Below are 18,337 nucleotides of genomic sequence, written 5' to 3' on the forward strand. Positions count from 1 at the left end.
AGTCACTAAACATTTGCAAGTTCCAGGCTGCAAATTCAGAAGTGAGAACTACTGAGTACATTATGTAACAACTGACCAGCTCTCCTTGGTAAAGTGGAATTTACACGCTAATAAGTGTATACATGCTAAGTTACATCTCATACAGATCCCAGTTCACCCCCTGACAATGCTTTCCTCTGCTTTTCTCTCCAGAAGGACGGAGCCATCTTTGTTCAGGCATCATCCAGAGTCCCCCATCTACTTCCTAGACCGAGATGCCAAATCCTGGTTCTAGGCTGTGCATAAATGTCTGGCGCAGATCAGACTCTCACTTTGTGACTTACTACAAAGTTACAATGTTGCAGTCTGTTCACTGGGGGGGGGGGGAGACTGAGGAAATGTTTCCTGCTGCCTGCAGCAGACTGATGACAATGTCTCAGCCTAGGCAAAGTCATCGGACAGGAGCTTGGCGGGTGCAATTTAATAACGATAGGTGGAGCTTTAAATGAAAAAGGTTACTGTTGCTGTATATTGTGACATGTCAGGACTTTGATCATGTACATAGGCGTGCGCAGGGGGTGTGCCTGGACCCTAATCACTCTGTGTAGTGCCGATTCCCCCTAATGCCCGTGCTTCTCCTCGGGTTGTGCCCCCACCACAGTGCTGCCAGCTTCCCTCCTCTCCCCCCCCCCCCGGCTGCTGCAGGGGATGTTTCAGGATGGAGAGCAGAAAAGGGGCTAATCAATATGCTCAATATGTCATTTACTGGTCCCTTCCTTCTCTAAATGAACATAGTGAACACACTCACTCTCTGTGTTCAATTATAACAGAAGCATTGAAAACTGTGTTTACTATGCTTCAGTTTGTGAATGCCCAGGAAGCCGCTCAGCACAGAGCACTTCCCATTCATTCACTGCCCCAGTGCAGCTGAGGCTGAAGAAAAGGAATGCGTGTTTGAGCTTTGGGGTGCACACCCTAATACAATTGGCTGCACACACTTAAACTTAATGAACAGTCCACTTTAAGTAATTAACTAACTGTCGTGCCGTTCTACTGGCTTGGAGCGCCACTCAAAGCACCAATGTCTCCAATACCACGATCCATGTTGATGTGGGTGCCGGGATCCAAGATATCCATCCAGAAATCATGATAATCTGTGTAATGCGAAGTCGCGGCACTCCCAATGTGTGATAAAAGTGGAAAACGGCCCAGCCTCCGCTCCTCTAAAGCCACGCTGGTTGACGTGTTTTGCCCCACCCCAGGGCTTAGTCTTAGAGGTCTATGACTAAGCCTTGAGGGCAGGGCAAAACGCGTCAGAGTGTGGCTTGGGAGGAATCAAGGCCATTTTCCACTGTTAGCACACATTGGTCTGTCGCATTACACAGATTGTCTCTTTCATGCCTAAGACTATTTATGACATATGTTGCTTACAAGTTAAAATCTGTATTTTTTGCTAGAAAATTATTTAGAACCCCTAAACATATATATTTTTTTTTTAGCAGAGACCCTAGAAAATAAAATGGTGATTGTTGCAAAATTTTATGTCACACGGTATTTGCGCAGCGGTCTTTCAAACGCAATTGTTTGGGAAAAAAGACACTTTCATGAATAAAAGGAAAACTAGACAGTAAAATTAGCCCAATATTTTTGTATAATGCGAAAGATGTTGTTAGGCCGAGTAAATAGATACCTAACATACCATGCTCAGAAATTGCGCACACTCGTGGAATGGCGTCAAACAACGGTACCTAAAAATCTCCATAGGTGACGCTTTAAAAAAATGTACCAGTTACCAGGTAGTATAAACATCCCTTGTGACAGTAATAGGTGGTGACAGGTAGGGCTGCAACTAACGATTATTTTCATAACCGATTAGTTGGCCGATTATTTTTTCGATTAATCAGAAAAAAATCATGAAAAAAAACGTAATATGCAATTTTTTTGTTTATTTAAAATAATAATGAAAAAACCGGAGTGTTACACGGGTATACACAGGTCATATACAGGTATCCTGTCATGATGGGGTTTATAATACAAGAAACCCCCCCCCAGGAACACCAATGATGGGGCACTACCATTCCCCCTTCCAGGAAAACATGATGGGGCACTATTCCTCCTGGGAACACCAGTGATGGGGTACTATTCCACCCGGGAACACCAATGATGGGGCACTATTCCTCCTGGGAACACCAATGATGGGGTACTATTCCACCCAGGAACACCAATGATGGGGCACTATTCCTCCCGGGAGCACCAATGATGGGGCACTATTCCTCCCGGGAACACCAATGATGGGGCACTATTCCTCCCGGGAACACCAATGATGGGGCACTATTCCTCCACTTACCAGGAACACCAATGTGGCACTATTCCCCCCCTCCCAAGAACACCAATGAGGCACTATTCCCCCCTCCCAGGAACACCAACGGGGCACTATTCCCCCCCCCCAGGAAAACCAATGATGGGGCACTATTCCACCCACCCCCCGGAACACCAATGATGGGGCACTTCCCCCCCAGAAATACTTTGGATCATGGGGCACTTGTCATAGAAATTAATGTACTACTGTACTGACTGAGTTGTATTTGCAGTGTTCAGCTTGGCTCTCACGGCTGCTTCTTGCCTCTCTGTCTCCCTTAAGGCAGCAGTGGGTGGGGCTCAGAATATCAGTGGGGAGCTGACGTCAGCGAAAAGGAGAGGCGCGGACATGCGGCGCAGACACTCCTGGTCACATACAGCGCCGGCGCCGCCTTGTACACAGGAGGATTCTAATGGACCGACAGGGAGGAAGGTGCGGACCAACTAATCGATAATGAAAATCATTAACAACGATTTTCATTATCGATTTTTATCAATAATATCGATTAATCCTTGCAGCCCTAGTGAGAGGTACTCTTTATGGAGGAATCGGGGGTCAAAAAGACCCAAATCCTTCCTTTGCACTTCAAAGTATTCAGATCGCCAAAAACGGCGATTCTGAAAACTGTAATTTTGTGAAAAATCTGCACCATTGGCAGCCGAGTAAACCGAAAGTGACGTTGTGATGTTTCCTCTGTGTTTTTACATAGGAGACTGGAACAAAGCCCTTTACGGCTTTGTTCCAGTCTCAGCCTAGTCGGCGGATGTGCCGTATTGTGGATCGGGTCTCCAGGTGGGACGGGAGGCCTGGGAAGAGCAGCAGAAGGCAGCGGGAGGTGGGGAGGAGTCCCCTCCCGCTCCTTAGGATAACAGCCGAGCGGCTTTTAGCTGCATTGGTCGGTATCCCTAAAGAGCCGACCGTCCGCTCTACAAAAAATCTTAAACCCCCCCGGTATAATACCTTCAAGCCGAGGCCACATATGTGCGTACGGTTGGCACTAAGGGGTTATCTACTGTAGCTGTCATGCTTCGATACTTCAGATCACAGTACCAGACATGTATGCAGATTTCTGACACTTCTCTCTCTTCTGATTGGCATGCTGGTTCTGGCTGACCCAGCAATGACGTCGTCTATATTCTCCCATCACAGGTTTACTTTAAAGAAGAACTCCAGAAATGTCTAATGGAATGTGCTGAGAGATACATTGTATTCATTTACTTTAGAATCGTACAGAACCGTATGGATAATAAATCCTGAATTATGAATGACAAGATTCTGCCCAGGTCATATACTGTGCATCTGCTTGACTAGATTCAGGAGAATAAAAAAAAAAATTGACTCCATCCACTGTGGATATAATCCATTAAAAACTGAGGAATTTAAAGCCGCCCTGTGTGTTCAAATGAAGAGAAGTCTACTGTGATATTTTATGTTTTATTCAATGAAAAGCTGTCTCTCTTGTCATTGGGAATGGCTTTTTCCTCCAGTCCTGGTCATGTGATCTATGCCTTGGCACAGGCCATGTGATCTCTGTCGAAGAGCTCTGGAGAGCCGATTTTCAGGCAGACTGGGCCAATCAGGTGTTTTGTCCTTCACCTGAGCAGAGGCTTCTGAATGCCAATAAATTGCTGCTTATGTAACCAGGACTGGAGGGCTGAGGAATTCTTAGATCCTCTGGAAGAAGATACAGTACAGTAATAGTTGGTGACAGGTACTCTTTATGGAGGGATCGGGGGTCTAAAAGACCACAAATCCCTCCTTTGTGCTTCAAAGTATTCAGATCTCAAAAAACGGCGATTCTGAAAACTGTAATTTTTTAAAAAATCGGCGCCATTGGCAGCCGAATAAACCAGAAGTGACGTTGTGATGTCTCTTCCGTGTTTTTACATAGGAAACTGGAATGAAGCCGGGACCAGGACTGGAGGGCTGAGGAATTCTTAGATCCTCGGGATGAAGGTGCATTTCCCTAATTAGATTTTAATGTTCTTATAATATCTCCCAGATAGAATATTGAAGCCATTTCCTTTTACATAAATCTCGGCAGTGTAATAACCTTTAAGTCAATCGCGGTCGTGTGATGAGTAGATACATTTCCTACAGTGCTCTGTCAGAAGTGCCCCCACCCATATGCAGAGTGGCGCAGGGAAGAGGCGATGGGACATAGCTACCTTTTCTGCCATACTGGTCCTCATGATCCTCCTCTCGCGTCCATACATGGAATGGATGCAAGAGATGGATGGTGGAGACCAGCATGCCAGGACCGTTAGCCATGTCTTTTCGCCACTTCCATGCACCACTCTGCATATAGTGAAGGAGAGGGAAAATACTTCTTATGGTGGGCATGGCTGGTGCCACTTGGGAAACATAATAGTGGCACTTGGTGTTTCTGCCTCTCGCATCCATCCCAGGCACTTGCATGTGACAATACATACATAGGATGGATGGGAGAGATGGATTAGTGGGCACCAGCCAGAGCAGGTAGCCATGTCTTACCACCATTTCCCCTTGGTCATGCCTCTCTGCATATGGGATGGGGGGAAACGCTTCTGATGGCAGACATGCTGGTGCCACTGGGGAAACCTGATGGTGGCACTGGGAGGATATATTGGTGACATTGGAGCCATCAAGGAACAACACGAGGAAGCAAAACACAAATTGTAAAAAAAAAAGGTCATATACAATAAAAGGCATTGCTAATGCACATGCTAGGCAAAGCTATGCTAAGACATATTAGATGATAGCAGGCCTTCCAGAAACTCTTGGGACTGATGGGCCTAAGAATCTGAAATGTAACAGAAACAGATGGAAATCTACAGACATCCAATTAAAGGTGCAACAGGCGATCCACACGCTGTTGAACCAGTTGAGCACTTTTCTCGATCCTTTTATCCATATATCCATCCATGTACATCTATCTATCTATCTATCTATCTATCTATCTATCTATCTATCTATCTATCTATCTATCTATCTATCTATCTATCTATCTATCTATCTATCTATTTATCTATCTATCTATCTACAGTATTTATTGATCCATACTTCTCTATCCATCTATGTATCAATATCCATCCAGCTCTCAATACATATCCTTCTACAGTAGTACCTTGGATTATTAGCATAATCCGTTCCAGAAGAATGCTTGTAATCCAAAGCACTCGTATATCAAAGCAAGTTTCCCCATAGGAATCAATGGAAACTCAGACAATTCGTTCCAGTGTCACTGCTAGTGTATGCAGTACTGTATGTGGCCAGAGTTGGGGGGGCACCGGAGAGACTCTGAAACACTCGGAGACGCTTGGAGACCACTCGGACACGCTCGGAGACCACCCGGAGATGCTCGGAGACACTCGGGAATGGAGTGTTTCCGAGCGGCTCCGTGTGTCTCCGAGTGTTCTTTGAGCTTCTCCAAGTGTCCCTGAGCATCACTGACGCCCCCACACCTCTGGCCAAATGCGGTACTGCACACCCCAGAGGCTTGAATCCTTCTTGTCTTGCGAGACAACGCTGGCAAACTGAGTCAGGACTTAAAAAAAAAGCTTGTATTGGAAAAACGCTCATAAACTGCATTACTCGCAATCCGAGGTTTTGCTGTATATCCAAATTTCTGCCCATATCTATCTATCTATCTATCTATCTATCTATCTATCTATCTATCTATCTATCTATCTATCTATCTATCTGTCTATCTATCTATCTATCTATTCATACATCTCTATCCATCCATGTATCAATATCTCCATCCACCCTTCCATGTATCTCCAGCTCCTGGAAAGCGGTAGACTATTTCTTTGTACTTACTTCGATGGTTGTGAAGAAGACACACTCATCCATGTCCAGAACCATGACGGGGAGAGCGGGATAGTCCGATCACACTTGGTGACTGGCTGGTGGTTGCACAATTCAGAATGAGCTTTCCATGTAAGAAGCTTATATAGATCACATGCCACTCCGCCTAAGCACGCTAACTCCCAGCATGCATTGCCAACCGAACAAGCTAAGTTGGGATGAGGATGTTCTTAAACAGGATCTGTGTCAAAGGTCCATGATATGACAAATGCTTTTTCCAATCCAGCTCAGACAACAAATACAAGGTCAAGGCAAGAAAAAGATTGGGGGGGACAACGCGGTCTGGCGGCTCACCAGCGATATAAATCTCTTTCCACGGCCTCTTAAGAAGTGCAAGGCTGCGGATGTAAGCCAGGCATTTCAGGGCTGCCCCCAAGGATGCAAACAACAACTCGAAATCTGTCACAATAAAGCAGCTTACACCTGTCACTGTCAGGAGGAGGCTGGGGCTTAATGTATGTCAAAAGACGTCACCCAATTCATAGCAGAGATAACAACAACAACAACAACATCATATTTCTAGAAGTAGAATGGGATCCACGATGGAACAAAGAATATGTCCTATCGCTTTTACAAGCCCCATTCCTTATACAAGGTCTATGGGCAATTCTGTAAAGGCAGAAATTCCACACCAAGATGAGGATGTTATATAAAATCAAAAGTAGACAAAAACACAGTCAACAAAATCTAACTTAAAGTGTTATTAAATCCTCCATGAGTAATAAAAGTAGCGGCATACCTTACCTCATTATTGTTTCCTTTGCAACATAATGGGGTTGATTTACTAAAGGCAAATAGACTGTGCACTTTGCAAAATGCAGTTGCCCTCTGCAAGTGCAGTTGCTGTAGAGCTTAGTAAATGAGATAAAGCTTCACTTTGCAAAGAATACCCAATCACGTGCAAGGAAAAAAAAAAAAGCATTTTTGCTTGCATGTGATTGGATGATGAAAGTCAGCAGAGCTTCTGCTCATTTACTAAGCTCTGGAGGAACTGCACGTGCAGAGTGCAATTGCACTTTGCAAAGTGCACAGTCATTTTGCCTTTAGTAAATCAACCCCAATGAGCCTTTGACAGTTTGGTGTGTTTAATTTCCACCAATAGGATGGCTCCATTGTCTTGCAGGGTCTCCCTGGAGGCCCCAAGTAGCCATCCTGACATGTGAACTCCTGGCCAGGGCTGTATTCTCACAATCCACTTGATGCCGTGCTGAGGTGCGCTACTGTGCCTAGGGGACCTATGCATATTATGGGCGGTACTTTTGTGCTGTGCTCAGGAGATGCATGGGTATTACAGGTAGCTTTTTGGCACTGTACTTGGGGAACACGTGAGTATTATGGGTAGTGCTTTGGCCCTGTACTCAGAGAATGCATATGTATTATGGGCAGTGCTCTGGTACTGTGTTTGGGAGAGGTATGTATATTATGGAAAGTGTTCTAGGACTGTCCTTGGGGGAGGTATGTATATTATGGGCAGTGCTCTGGTACTGTCCTTGGGGGAGGTATGTATATTATGGGAAGTGTTCTGGTACTGTCCTTGGGGGAGGTATGTATATTATGGGCAGTGCTCTGGTACTGTCCTTGGGGGAGGTATGTATATTATGGGCAGCACTCTGGTACTGTCCTTGGGGGAGGTATGTATATTATGGGCAGTGCTCTGGTACTGTCCTTGGGGGAGGTATGTATATTATGGGCAGTGCTCTGGTACTGTCCTTGGGGGAGGTATGTATATTATGGGCAGCACTCTGGTACTGTCCTTGGGGGAGGTATGTATATTATGGGCAGTGCTCTGGTACTGTCCTTGGGGGAGGTATGTATATTATGGGCAGTGCTCTGATACTGTGCTTGGGGGAGGTATGTATATAATGGGCAGCGCTCTGATACTGTGCTTGGGGGAGGTATGTATATAATGGGCAGTGCTCTGATACTATGCTTGGGGGAGGTATGTATATTATGGGCAGTGCTCTGATACTGTGCTTGGGGGAGGTATGTATATTATGGGCAGTGCTCTGGTACTGTCCTTGGGGGAGGTATGTATATTATGGGCAGTGCTCTGGTACTGTCCTTGGGGGAGGTATGTATATTATGGGCAGTGCTCTGGTACTGTCCTTGGGGGAGGTATGTATATAATGGGCAGTGCTCTGATACTGTGCTTGGGGGAGGTATGTATATTATGGGCAGTGCTCTGGTACCATGCCCAAGAGATGCATGCGCATTATGGGCAGCGGTTTAGCGATGTACTCAGGGAAAGCATGCGCATTAAGTGCAATGCTCTGGTGCTGTGCTTGGTGACCCATGTGAATTATGGGCAGTGCTCTGGTGCTGTGCTTGGGGACAGGCTCGGGACAAGGGGTGGGCACTGTGGTATCATGGGAGGTGGGGGTACCACGAGGAGATTGAGGGGGGAGGAGAATTGTGTTGCAAGGAGAAATCTGAGGGGGGGAGCAGAGGGTTAGAATTGTTCTAACAGGGGAAATGTGGGTGTGTGTGCTAGGAGTGGTGATTCGGGGGGGAGGGGGATGGGAGAAGAGGATATGTGCTAGGAGGGTTGATATGGGGGGTTTGTGCTAGAAGCAGTGATATGGTAGAGGGGATTTGTGTTTTAATCTGACAACTGATATGTAAGTACAACAGGGTAGTTATATTTTTCTCCCTCCTGTCCTTACTCGTTTTTCACGACTTTGGCAAATATTGGACAACATTGGTATTCATTGTCTTTTGCAGATATATTCTGCGTCGGCTCCTGAAGAAGTGGTATTTAACCACGAAACGCGTCAAGCTTTTTGGATGCGGCCACGTTTTTTAACAATATAGTCTACTTCTTCAACTGACTGTTTCGTTTGTTATGCACCATATGACACTTTATATCACTGGCTTATATCATCAGGTTATAATAATGTGCTCAGTGTGATCTATATGTATATACATGAATTATGCATTTTTATGCCATGTTTGTACATATATATATATATATATATATATATATATATATGAAATAATGAACATTCATGTGTGTATATTGTGTTATGCCCTATGCCCACATCAATAAATATGCTTTTATATTTTTCTAAGCTGTGTGTGCCTCACTCAAAGTCCCCAAAAATCCCCTTTTTATTTTCAGCGTTTATCAACAACATTGCTGAGCCGCTAAAACAGAAAGATAAAAAGAAACATTGTTTCTTTTTGTATCTTTCTGTTTATTCATCTACCGATCAAAGGGATGAACTTCGATCTGCAGATGAAGTCAGTTTAAAGCAACCTGTCAAGTAAAAAAAAAAAAAAATGTTTTTCTTTTTTTTTATTACATGTTCCTCTGTTTAACCCCTTATTAACCCTTAATGTACTCTAATCAGCCTTAATTAACTCCCTATTCTCCTTCTCCATTTAATTATTATTTTCGTGCTGTTTTTTATTTTGTTCACTTCTATTTTATAAACTATTAATAATTAAAACGTTTTATTTGTTTGCTTTGTTCGTTAAAATTTTCACACCTTATATACACCATATATTTACACGCTAAAAAAAAGCGCAAAAAAATGTATTTCATTTGTAAATAACTTCTCAGTGCTTTTCAATGTGTGCTGTAGGTGTTCATAAATGCCCTATAAACCTACATATGTCATTGCCCGTGTGAATGAGGCTTAAGAATATATGAATTCAGTATTGATTCAGCAATGTGCATTGTGCTGCAGAGGTCATAATCAACAGTAATGAGTATTCTGATGTCCTCTATTGATCTAGTAAGTGACTTCCAAGCTGGAGGCCACAAAGTAAAACTTGATACAATAAGAGCTCCGGTATAACTGGATATACAAGCGATGCTCCAACATCACCACAAAATGCTCAGATCCCAAGTTTCTTTAAATAAATGCCTAAACTGAGTCTAATGGTTGGCCATGCATGCTTCTATAAATGATCAATTTCTTTTATGATCAATCTCTTCCGATAGGAGAAGTCGACTTATAGTTGACAACCCATTCAATTGATATGCCACACACAGAGAAGAGGATTTTGGTCAATAGATAAAGCGGAACTACACTGTATCTGAGCACCACAAACTAAAAACACTATTTTAATTCATTTTTAATATTCAAAGCAAACCCCCCCCCCCCCCCCCCCCCATAATGTCTCCATGCTTTATTTTGCTGAGAAATTTAAGAAACGATTTATTCTGGGAATCCACCTGCCCTTAGCTCAGGCATGCATGCAGGAGGGTGTGGTTAGTTGAGAAAGCCCCTCCTCCCCTTCCAAAGACTCCTGGGATGTATGACATCATTTGCCTAGGCCTGGAAACTAAAAAGTAACTGAAAAAAAAAACATTTAACACTAGGAAATATAATATGCCTTTTTTATCTATTTACTAAAGCTAGTAGCATGAGGATTAAAAATAGTCAATGCTAACTGAGAAAGTGAAGTTCCACTTTAAGATAGTTATACAAGGGGGCGTTCAAGTCAACTGGGACTTTTCATTTTACAGATATAAAAATATATGTTGCAAAAAAATATGTCGCAGGCCAGCCCAGAGACCATTAATCAAGATGGCAGACAACAGTGTTAGTGCATGCATGGAAGAATGGTGGGGTGATGAAGTTTTTTCGTGAACAAAAAATTTCGAACAATTGTGTCTGCAGGCAAAGTGTAGACATGTGCACTGCCGAAAAATTAGTTTGTTTGTTTCGTTTTTTCGGGTCATTTTCGGGTCATTCGTTATGATCAAAATTCGTAATAAAATTTTCAAATAAATTCATAACTTTGGAAAAATTTGAAATTCATTATGTTCCATTCGTTTAGATGCAGTATTCGGAAATTCGAAAATTTGTAAATTCGAAAATCCGGAAATTCGAAAATTCAAAAATGTGAAAATTCGAAAATCTGAAATAATAATTAACTAACTAGTAATAACTAACTACTAAATTATAGGTATTGGAATTTCCTTTCAAATTTGGCTGTTTATGGCTGTTTATGTTTAAGATATGAATTATCCAAAATAACGGATGCCACATCTAAATGAATGGAACGTAACAAATTCATAATAATAAATAAAAATAATAATAATAAAAAGTTTTAATTATTATTATTATTATTTATTATTCTTTATTATTAATAATTTGTTGTGTTCCATTCGTTTAGATTTGGCATTCGTTACTTCGGGTAATTCGTAACTTCAGATAAATTCGTATTCGTTACGTTCACTAACAGCCAAATTTGAAAGGAAATTCCAATACCTATAATTTAATAGTTAGTAATAGTTATTATTAGTTAGTTATTATTTTGGATTTTCGAATTTTCAGGTTTTCAAATTTTTGGATTTTCGTTCTTATTTTCGGATGTTTGAATTTTCGAATTTACGAATTTTCGGAAAAATTCATCAAACGGGTTTTCCTTAATTCGAATATTTCCAAATTAACGAATTTGTTGAATTTCATTGAAAAACGAATTTGGAACTAAACTAATTGCACGTGTCTAATAAAGTGATGATATGTGTTTTCTGGGACAAACCGTGGTGTTATTCATAACTTCAGATAAATTCGTATACGTTCACTAACAGCCAAATTTGAAAGGAAATTCCATTACCTATAATTTAATAGTTAGTAATAGTTATTATTATTAGTTAGTTATTATTTTGGATTTTCGAATTTTCAGGTTTTCGGATTTTCGGTTTTTCAAATTTTTGGATTTCCGTTCTTATTTTCGGATTTTCGTTCTTATTTTCGGATGTTTGAATTTTCGAATTTACGAATTTTCGATAAAATTCATTAAACATATTTCCTTAATTTGAATATTTCCAAAATAACGAATTTGTTGAATTTCATCGAAAAACGAATTCGGAACTAAACTAATAAAGTGATGATATGTTTTTTTTTGGGACAAACTGTGGCGTTATTCGTTGTTGTTATCTCTGCTATAAATTGAGTGACATCTTTCGACATACATTAAGCCGTTTTTTTTTTTTCAATTTTCCTTGCACGTGATTGGGTACTCTTTGCAAATTGAAGCTTTAACTCATTTACCAAGCTCTGGAGCAACTGCATTTTGCAAAGTGCACAGCCTATTTGCCTTTAGTAAATCAACCCCATAGGCTAACATCGAGGGGCGTTTAATGGCAGGAAAAAAAAGCAAGACGCCTCTAGAAGCGGCTTTTAAAACGTCCAGTGAGCATGAGGCCTATATCCGACACAAAGGACGGAGGTCGACTGATATACTACAGCGACGCCTGCGTGGGAGAAAAGCTGAATTACTCAGCAGCCAGTCCATGTTTCTTGTATACATCTCAGTTTAATTCCTTCATTTTGGTTTGGCGCGTACTTTTCATTTCTGCCCTTTATCCTTCATTTACAGATTGAGATACCTGCACATGAAGTTCAGACCGCAGAGACAGATGGCTTCTCCTAACGAGCCAACGTCAGTGTTATTAGGGAAACATGCTCTTTAAACACCGATTTGCATTAAAACACCATCTCAGGGGAAGGGGAGGGATAGAGACTTCGTCTCGTTGGGTAATCTGATGGAGGGATGAAGGCTCCTGCCATCTGTCCAGACACCATGACCTTTATCTAGTTCAGTGTTGTTCCAACCAAAACGCCAGCTGTGTGTGCATACGAAGGAAGAACAACACTTTGAAATGTCACTGGGACCTTTTCCACGTCCGTGGTTAATGAGCTGAGCTGGACCTTTCAGCCGAGCTTGTATTGTGCATCCAGACACAAGGCGGAAACAAAATGAAGTCTTCTCTTACATCCTGGTTTGGGTGGTATTAGGACATTTATAGCATTTAAAGGCTCAGTGCGCACAAAGCTCATATTCCAGTTGTGAATGGATGCCTGCTGAGCTACATGGCTGGCAGAGCTAGGAAGTGGGGTACACCAGGGCTGGGCTGAAGGGTAGGCAGAAGAGGTGGCCTTGAGTGCTTCAGCAGAAAGGTGGGGGTGCAAAAAGGACAGGAACTGCCTCAATGGTGGGGGGTGCGCTTTGGCCTTTTTGCCTTGGGTGCTAAACTACCTTGTCCTAGCATTGGAATGGAATTTTCTTTCCACACTGGAGATCCTAAGACTAATATGAAGCTAATGGGTGGTTCACCCCAGGCAGAAGAGATGGCCTTGAGCGCAATAAATTGCAATGAATGCTGCTGCCTCAATAATGGGACCGCATTTTGGCCTTTTCACCTTGGGTACTAAGCTACCTTGTCCTAAGACTGGAATAGAACTTTCTTCTCAACCGAGCATGAATTGTGGAGTCAGGCGGTACACAAGGCGGTAAAGAAATGAAGTCTTCTACTCCATCTTGGTTTTGGTGGTATTAGGACATTTATAGCATTCAAAGGCTCAATGCACACAAAGCTCATAGTTCAGCTTTGATTGGCCGCTCGTTGATCTCCATAGCTGGCAGATCTAGGAAGTGGGGTACAGCAGAGCCGGGCTGAGGGATAGGCAGAAGAGGTGGCCTTGAGCACTTCAGCAGAAAGGTGGGGGTGCATAAAGGACAGGAACTGCCTCAATGGTGGGGGGTGCACTTTGGCCTTTTTGCCTTGGGTGCTAAACTACCCTGTCCTAGCACTGGAATGGAATTTTCGTTCCACGCTGGAGGTCCTGAGACTAATATGGAGCTAATGGGTGGTTCACCCCAGCAGTATTCATCAAAAACTAAAATCATATTTGGGATGCACAGACAGAAGAAACCAAAATATAAGTTTTTTTTATATTCAAGTCTTACATATGTGGATTTTTTTTTTAAACTGGACCCATGTCTTGCCATTCCTTGGGGCTGTCCAGAACCAGGAATAAAGTTTTTTTTCCAATGAACCAATTGGATATTATATTTACAGCTCCGTTTCCCGTGTCAGTTATGATGGTAGGCAGGAACACAGCATAGCTCCCGGGTAGAGGAAATACCATTTGCAAAGACTGCACAATTGCACAAGGGCCCTCGGTGACTTACAGGTCCATTGTTGCTAAACTGATGCTGGGTTTGACTGGGTTTGCTGAGACTGCTCCTCCTAACACATTGGGGTTGATTTACTAAAACCGGAGAGTGCAAAATCTGGTGCAGCTCTGCATAGAAACCAATCAGCTTCCAGTTTTCTTTTTGTCAATACTTAATTGAACAAGTTGAAGATAGAAGCTGATTGGTTTCTATGCAGAGCTGCACCAGATTTTGTACTCTCAAGTAAATCAACCCTATATAGACTAGGATACTGTTCAATTCTTTCTAGTTGTCATTCACTACACACAAGTCTTTTTACTTGACCAGTGGTTGACTGGGGGGGGGGCAAATTTTCTAATTTCCTTTGCCCACCACTGGTGGCACCCAATGACTCCTAATGATCTTAAAGCAAGTCAAGCACAGAAACTATATGCATATATCTCCTGAGTCCTTGAGTTATATAATAAAGGTAGTTTAATTCTCCGGCATCTAGCAAAAAGGGAAAGATCAGTTGTGGTTGGAATGCCTCTTTAATGTCAAAAGTGTGGGCAGCATAAAGAGTTGTGTTCTTGTTTTTCAAGGCCAGCTTGGCATTGAAGCAGGTCAGATCATCACCTTGGAATTCTTCTTTTCCAAAAATGATGGCTTAAGAATCTCTTGGGTTAGTAGGGTTATCAGACAAGTTCCTCCAAGTTATTCACGTTCATATGACTCACTAATGCTTGAAAGGATGTGACTCAAATGCACTTTGCTATAATGTTAAAACTTTGGGGAAATGTCTTGAATGTCATCAGAATTTTTTTTTTTAAGTGAAAACTCCCACTTCCAAAAAATCGGTCTTGTACAGGGGCCCTTTGGTAACTTTGTCCACCACTGATGGCACCCAATGACTCCTAAAGATCTAAAAGCAAAGCAAGCACAGGAACTGAATGCATATATCTCCTGAGTCCTTGAGTTATATAATAAAGGTGGTTTAATTCTTTAGCATCTAGCAAAAAGGGAAAGATCAGTTTTGGTTGGAATGACTCTTTAACGTCAAACGTGTGGGCAGCATAAGGAGTTGTGTTCTGTTATTTTAAGACCAGCTTGGCAATAGAGCGGGTCAGATCATCACCTTAGAATGCTTCTTTTCAATCTATTCTGGACTAAGAATCTCTTGGATTAGTAGGGTTATCAGACGGGTTTTTCCAAGCTATTCCAGTGCAAATGACTCACTAATACCTGAAAGGATGTGACTCCAATGCACTTTGCTATAGTGTTGAAACTTTGGGGAAATGTCTTGAATTTCCTCAGAATTAAAAAAAAAAAAATAATAGTGTACACTCCCATTTTTACTTATGCACAGGAACCTGAAATTGTACTATATGGGATTTTAGCAAGGCTGCATCCAGATTTTGCAGTGGAAATCTCAGATTTTTGTCACTGCTGAGGTCAGTAAATTGTTGGTGTTACAACGGAATCATGAACAGGGCAGAACAGCGTACTCTTGGGCTGAAAATCAGAATTAAGATAATGTGAACTTTCTGTTTGTTTTTTTTATGACAGCTCTGCATCACGATTTGCATACCCACCAAGGACAGTTGAGTTTAACCTTAACCACCTGGACTCATAAACAAACAGTCTCCAGATGCTTCGGACCCTCTGAAGGAAGGAGATACCATATACAGTGACATGATGAAGGAGATGGTGGTGGGCACAATTCTTATGCCGCGTACAGACGATTAGACATTCCGACAACACAATCCTGGATTTTTTTCGGACGGATGTTGTCTTGCATACACACGGTCGCACAAATGTTGTCAGAAATTCCGATCGCTAAGAACGCGGTGACGTACAACACGTACAATGAGCCGAGAAAAATGAAGTTCAATAGCCAGTGCGGCTCTTCTGCTTGATTCCGAGCATGCGCGGAAATCTGTGCGTCGAAATTGTGTACACATGATCAGAATTTACGACAACGGATTTTGTTGTCGGAAAATTTGAGGTCCAGCTCTCAAATTTTTGTTGTCAGAAATTCCGACAACAAATGTCCAAAGGAGCCTACACATGGTCGGAATTTCCGACAACAAGCTCACATCGAACATTTGTTGTCGGAAATTCCGACCGTGTGTACGCGGCATAACACTTTGTTTTAGACAGGCCTCATTCTCATGTACGCTGTGATAATGTCCAAAAGCCAAAGTCGAAAAAATATGAGTTAATTTGAAATCCAGAATATGAGGATAAGGAAAGTGCATTGATGTCCCTCACTCACCAGAGATCTCCAGCTTCAGAGTTCATCTCTCATCACTCATTTGCCTCCTGAGTTCCCCTCTGCAGCTGGCCAGTTGCAGGAGATACCCCCTGTACTCATAAACAATCTCCAGATGTTTCTGACCTTCTGGAGGAAGACGACGACAGTGAAAGAGGGACATGATGAGGCACAATTCTAATGCCCTGTACACACGGTCGGACATTGATCGGACATTTCGACAACAAAATCCATCAGATTTTTTCCGACGGATGTTGGCTCAAACTTGTCTTGCATACACACGGTCGCACAAAGTTGTCGGAAAATCCGATCTTTCTGAACGCGGTGACATAAAACCCGTACGTCGGGACTATAAACGGGGCAACAGCCAATAGCTTTCATCTCTTTATTTATTCTGAGCATGCGTGGCACTTTGTGCCTCGGATTTCTCTACACACAATCGGAATTTAAAGGATCGGATTTTGTTGTCGGAAAATTTTATAGCAAGCTCTCAAACTTTGTGTGTCAGAAATTCCGACGGAAAAAGTCAGATGGAGCCCACACACGATCGGAATTTCCGACAACACAATCCGATCGCACTTTCTCCGTCGGAAAATCCGACCGTGTGTAAAGGGCATAACACTTTGTTTCAGACAGACAGGGGACCAGTCCTCATTCTTGTTTATGCTGCGATAATGGCCAAAAGTCAAAGTTGAAATAATAGAGTTCATATGAAATCCAGAATTGCCCTTTTCAGATGGGTGTTCTGATTAGATCCGCCTGATTGGAAGGTCTATGTATTCCTATGGACAGGCGTCTGATCAGCATTTTAGCTTGCACGTGATTGGATGATAAAATCAGCAGAGCTTCCCCTCATTTCAGATCTACCCCTTAGATTTAGAGTGACTGCACCCTTAGCAATTTTGCCTAGAAAAATACAAAGGGGGTTAGTTACGAAAGAGATCTGAAATGAGGGGAAGCTCTGCTGATTTTATCATCCAATCATGTGCAAGCTAAAATGCTGTTTTTTATTTTCCTTGCATGTCCCCCTCGGATCTACAGCGACTGCACTTCCAAGTGCACTTGCAGTGCAAAGTGGATTTTCCTTTAGTAAATAACACCCAAAGAGGTTTATTTCTTTAAAAAATTGGCATGGCTATTTGTCCAGGGAAACTGCACGTAAATTAGTTCAGTGCAAACTAAACAGAATTCTTCACACAGCGTAACTGTTATGCGAATTGGGCGAAATTGAAAGTTCTTAATAATGTTGGATTCAAAATAGACTAAAACGATAGCCTAAAAACATTTGTTCAGAAGAGAAAACAGTCTAAATAACAACCTAAGAACATTTTACCAGAAGAGAAAATATCTTAAAATAATAGCCTAAAAACCTAAAAAAAAGCTTCAAACAATAGTCCTAAAACATTCAACTAGAAGAGAGAATACCTTAGGCTATTGTTTTAGTCTATTTTCTCTTCTGGTTTAATATTCTTGGATTATTTGATAAAAACTGGCCAATTTGGACAGAGAAATATAGCAACATGTGAAGCCCCACAGGATTAATGACTATTGATGATCAATGCTGATGAATGTATAACAATACATAATGTGTGCATTGAACTATTTTTTTAAAATTTTTTTTACTATTTTATTGATTTGTTAACAGCTGTAAACTCGATAAAAATTTATTGGGAAAAAAAAATATATATATATATTCTTGGACTATTATTTGGGGCTATTTTTGGTCGAATGTTGTTAGGTTATTATTTTAGCATATTTTCTCTTCTGGTTGAATGTTTTTTAGGCTGCTAGGCTTTTTTTCTCTTCTGTTCTTATCTTAGGCTTTGGTTTTAGGCTATTTTAGCCCAATGTTCTTAGGCACCATACACGCTATTAGATTTTCTGCTGATTTTTTCCTTCAGGTTTACCAAAACCATATAATATGAGGTCAAACCTTAGGAGTTTCAATGTGTATGCAATCAGGCAGGCCCTTGCACTACATG

The 18,337-nt window shown here is 41.9% G+C and overlaps 1 protein-coding gene across 2 annotated transcripts in view; it reads right to left on the reverse strand.

The window, feature by feature from the left end:
• NDRG1 (N-myc downstream regulated 1) overlaps positions 1–18,337 on the reverse strand; it is a 91,135-nt gene that overhangs the window by 38,557 nt on the left and 34,241 nt on the right. Inside the window, exon 1 of one of the 2 annotated variants that reach the window (XM_073632274.1) lies at positions 6,140–6,271. The exons of the other annotated variant lie outside the window; for it this stretch is intronic. Within the exon in view, the coding sequence (XP_073488375.1) occupies positions 6,140–6,184 (45 nt within the window). The 5' untranslated portion in view covers positions 6,185–6,271. Of the gene's footprint in view, positions 1–6,139; positions 6,272–18,337 lie in introns of those variants that run through there. 2 annotated transcript variants of the gene reach the window in all.

This window comes from Aquarana catesbeiana, linkage group LG05 (genome assembly GCF_042186555.1).
Source record: "Aquarana catesbeiana isolate 2022-GZ linkage group LG05, ASM4218655v1, whole genome shotgun sequence".
NCBI classification, from domain to species: Eukaryota; Metazoa; Chordata; class Amphibia; order Anura; family Ranidae; genus Aquarana; species Aquarana catesbeiana.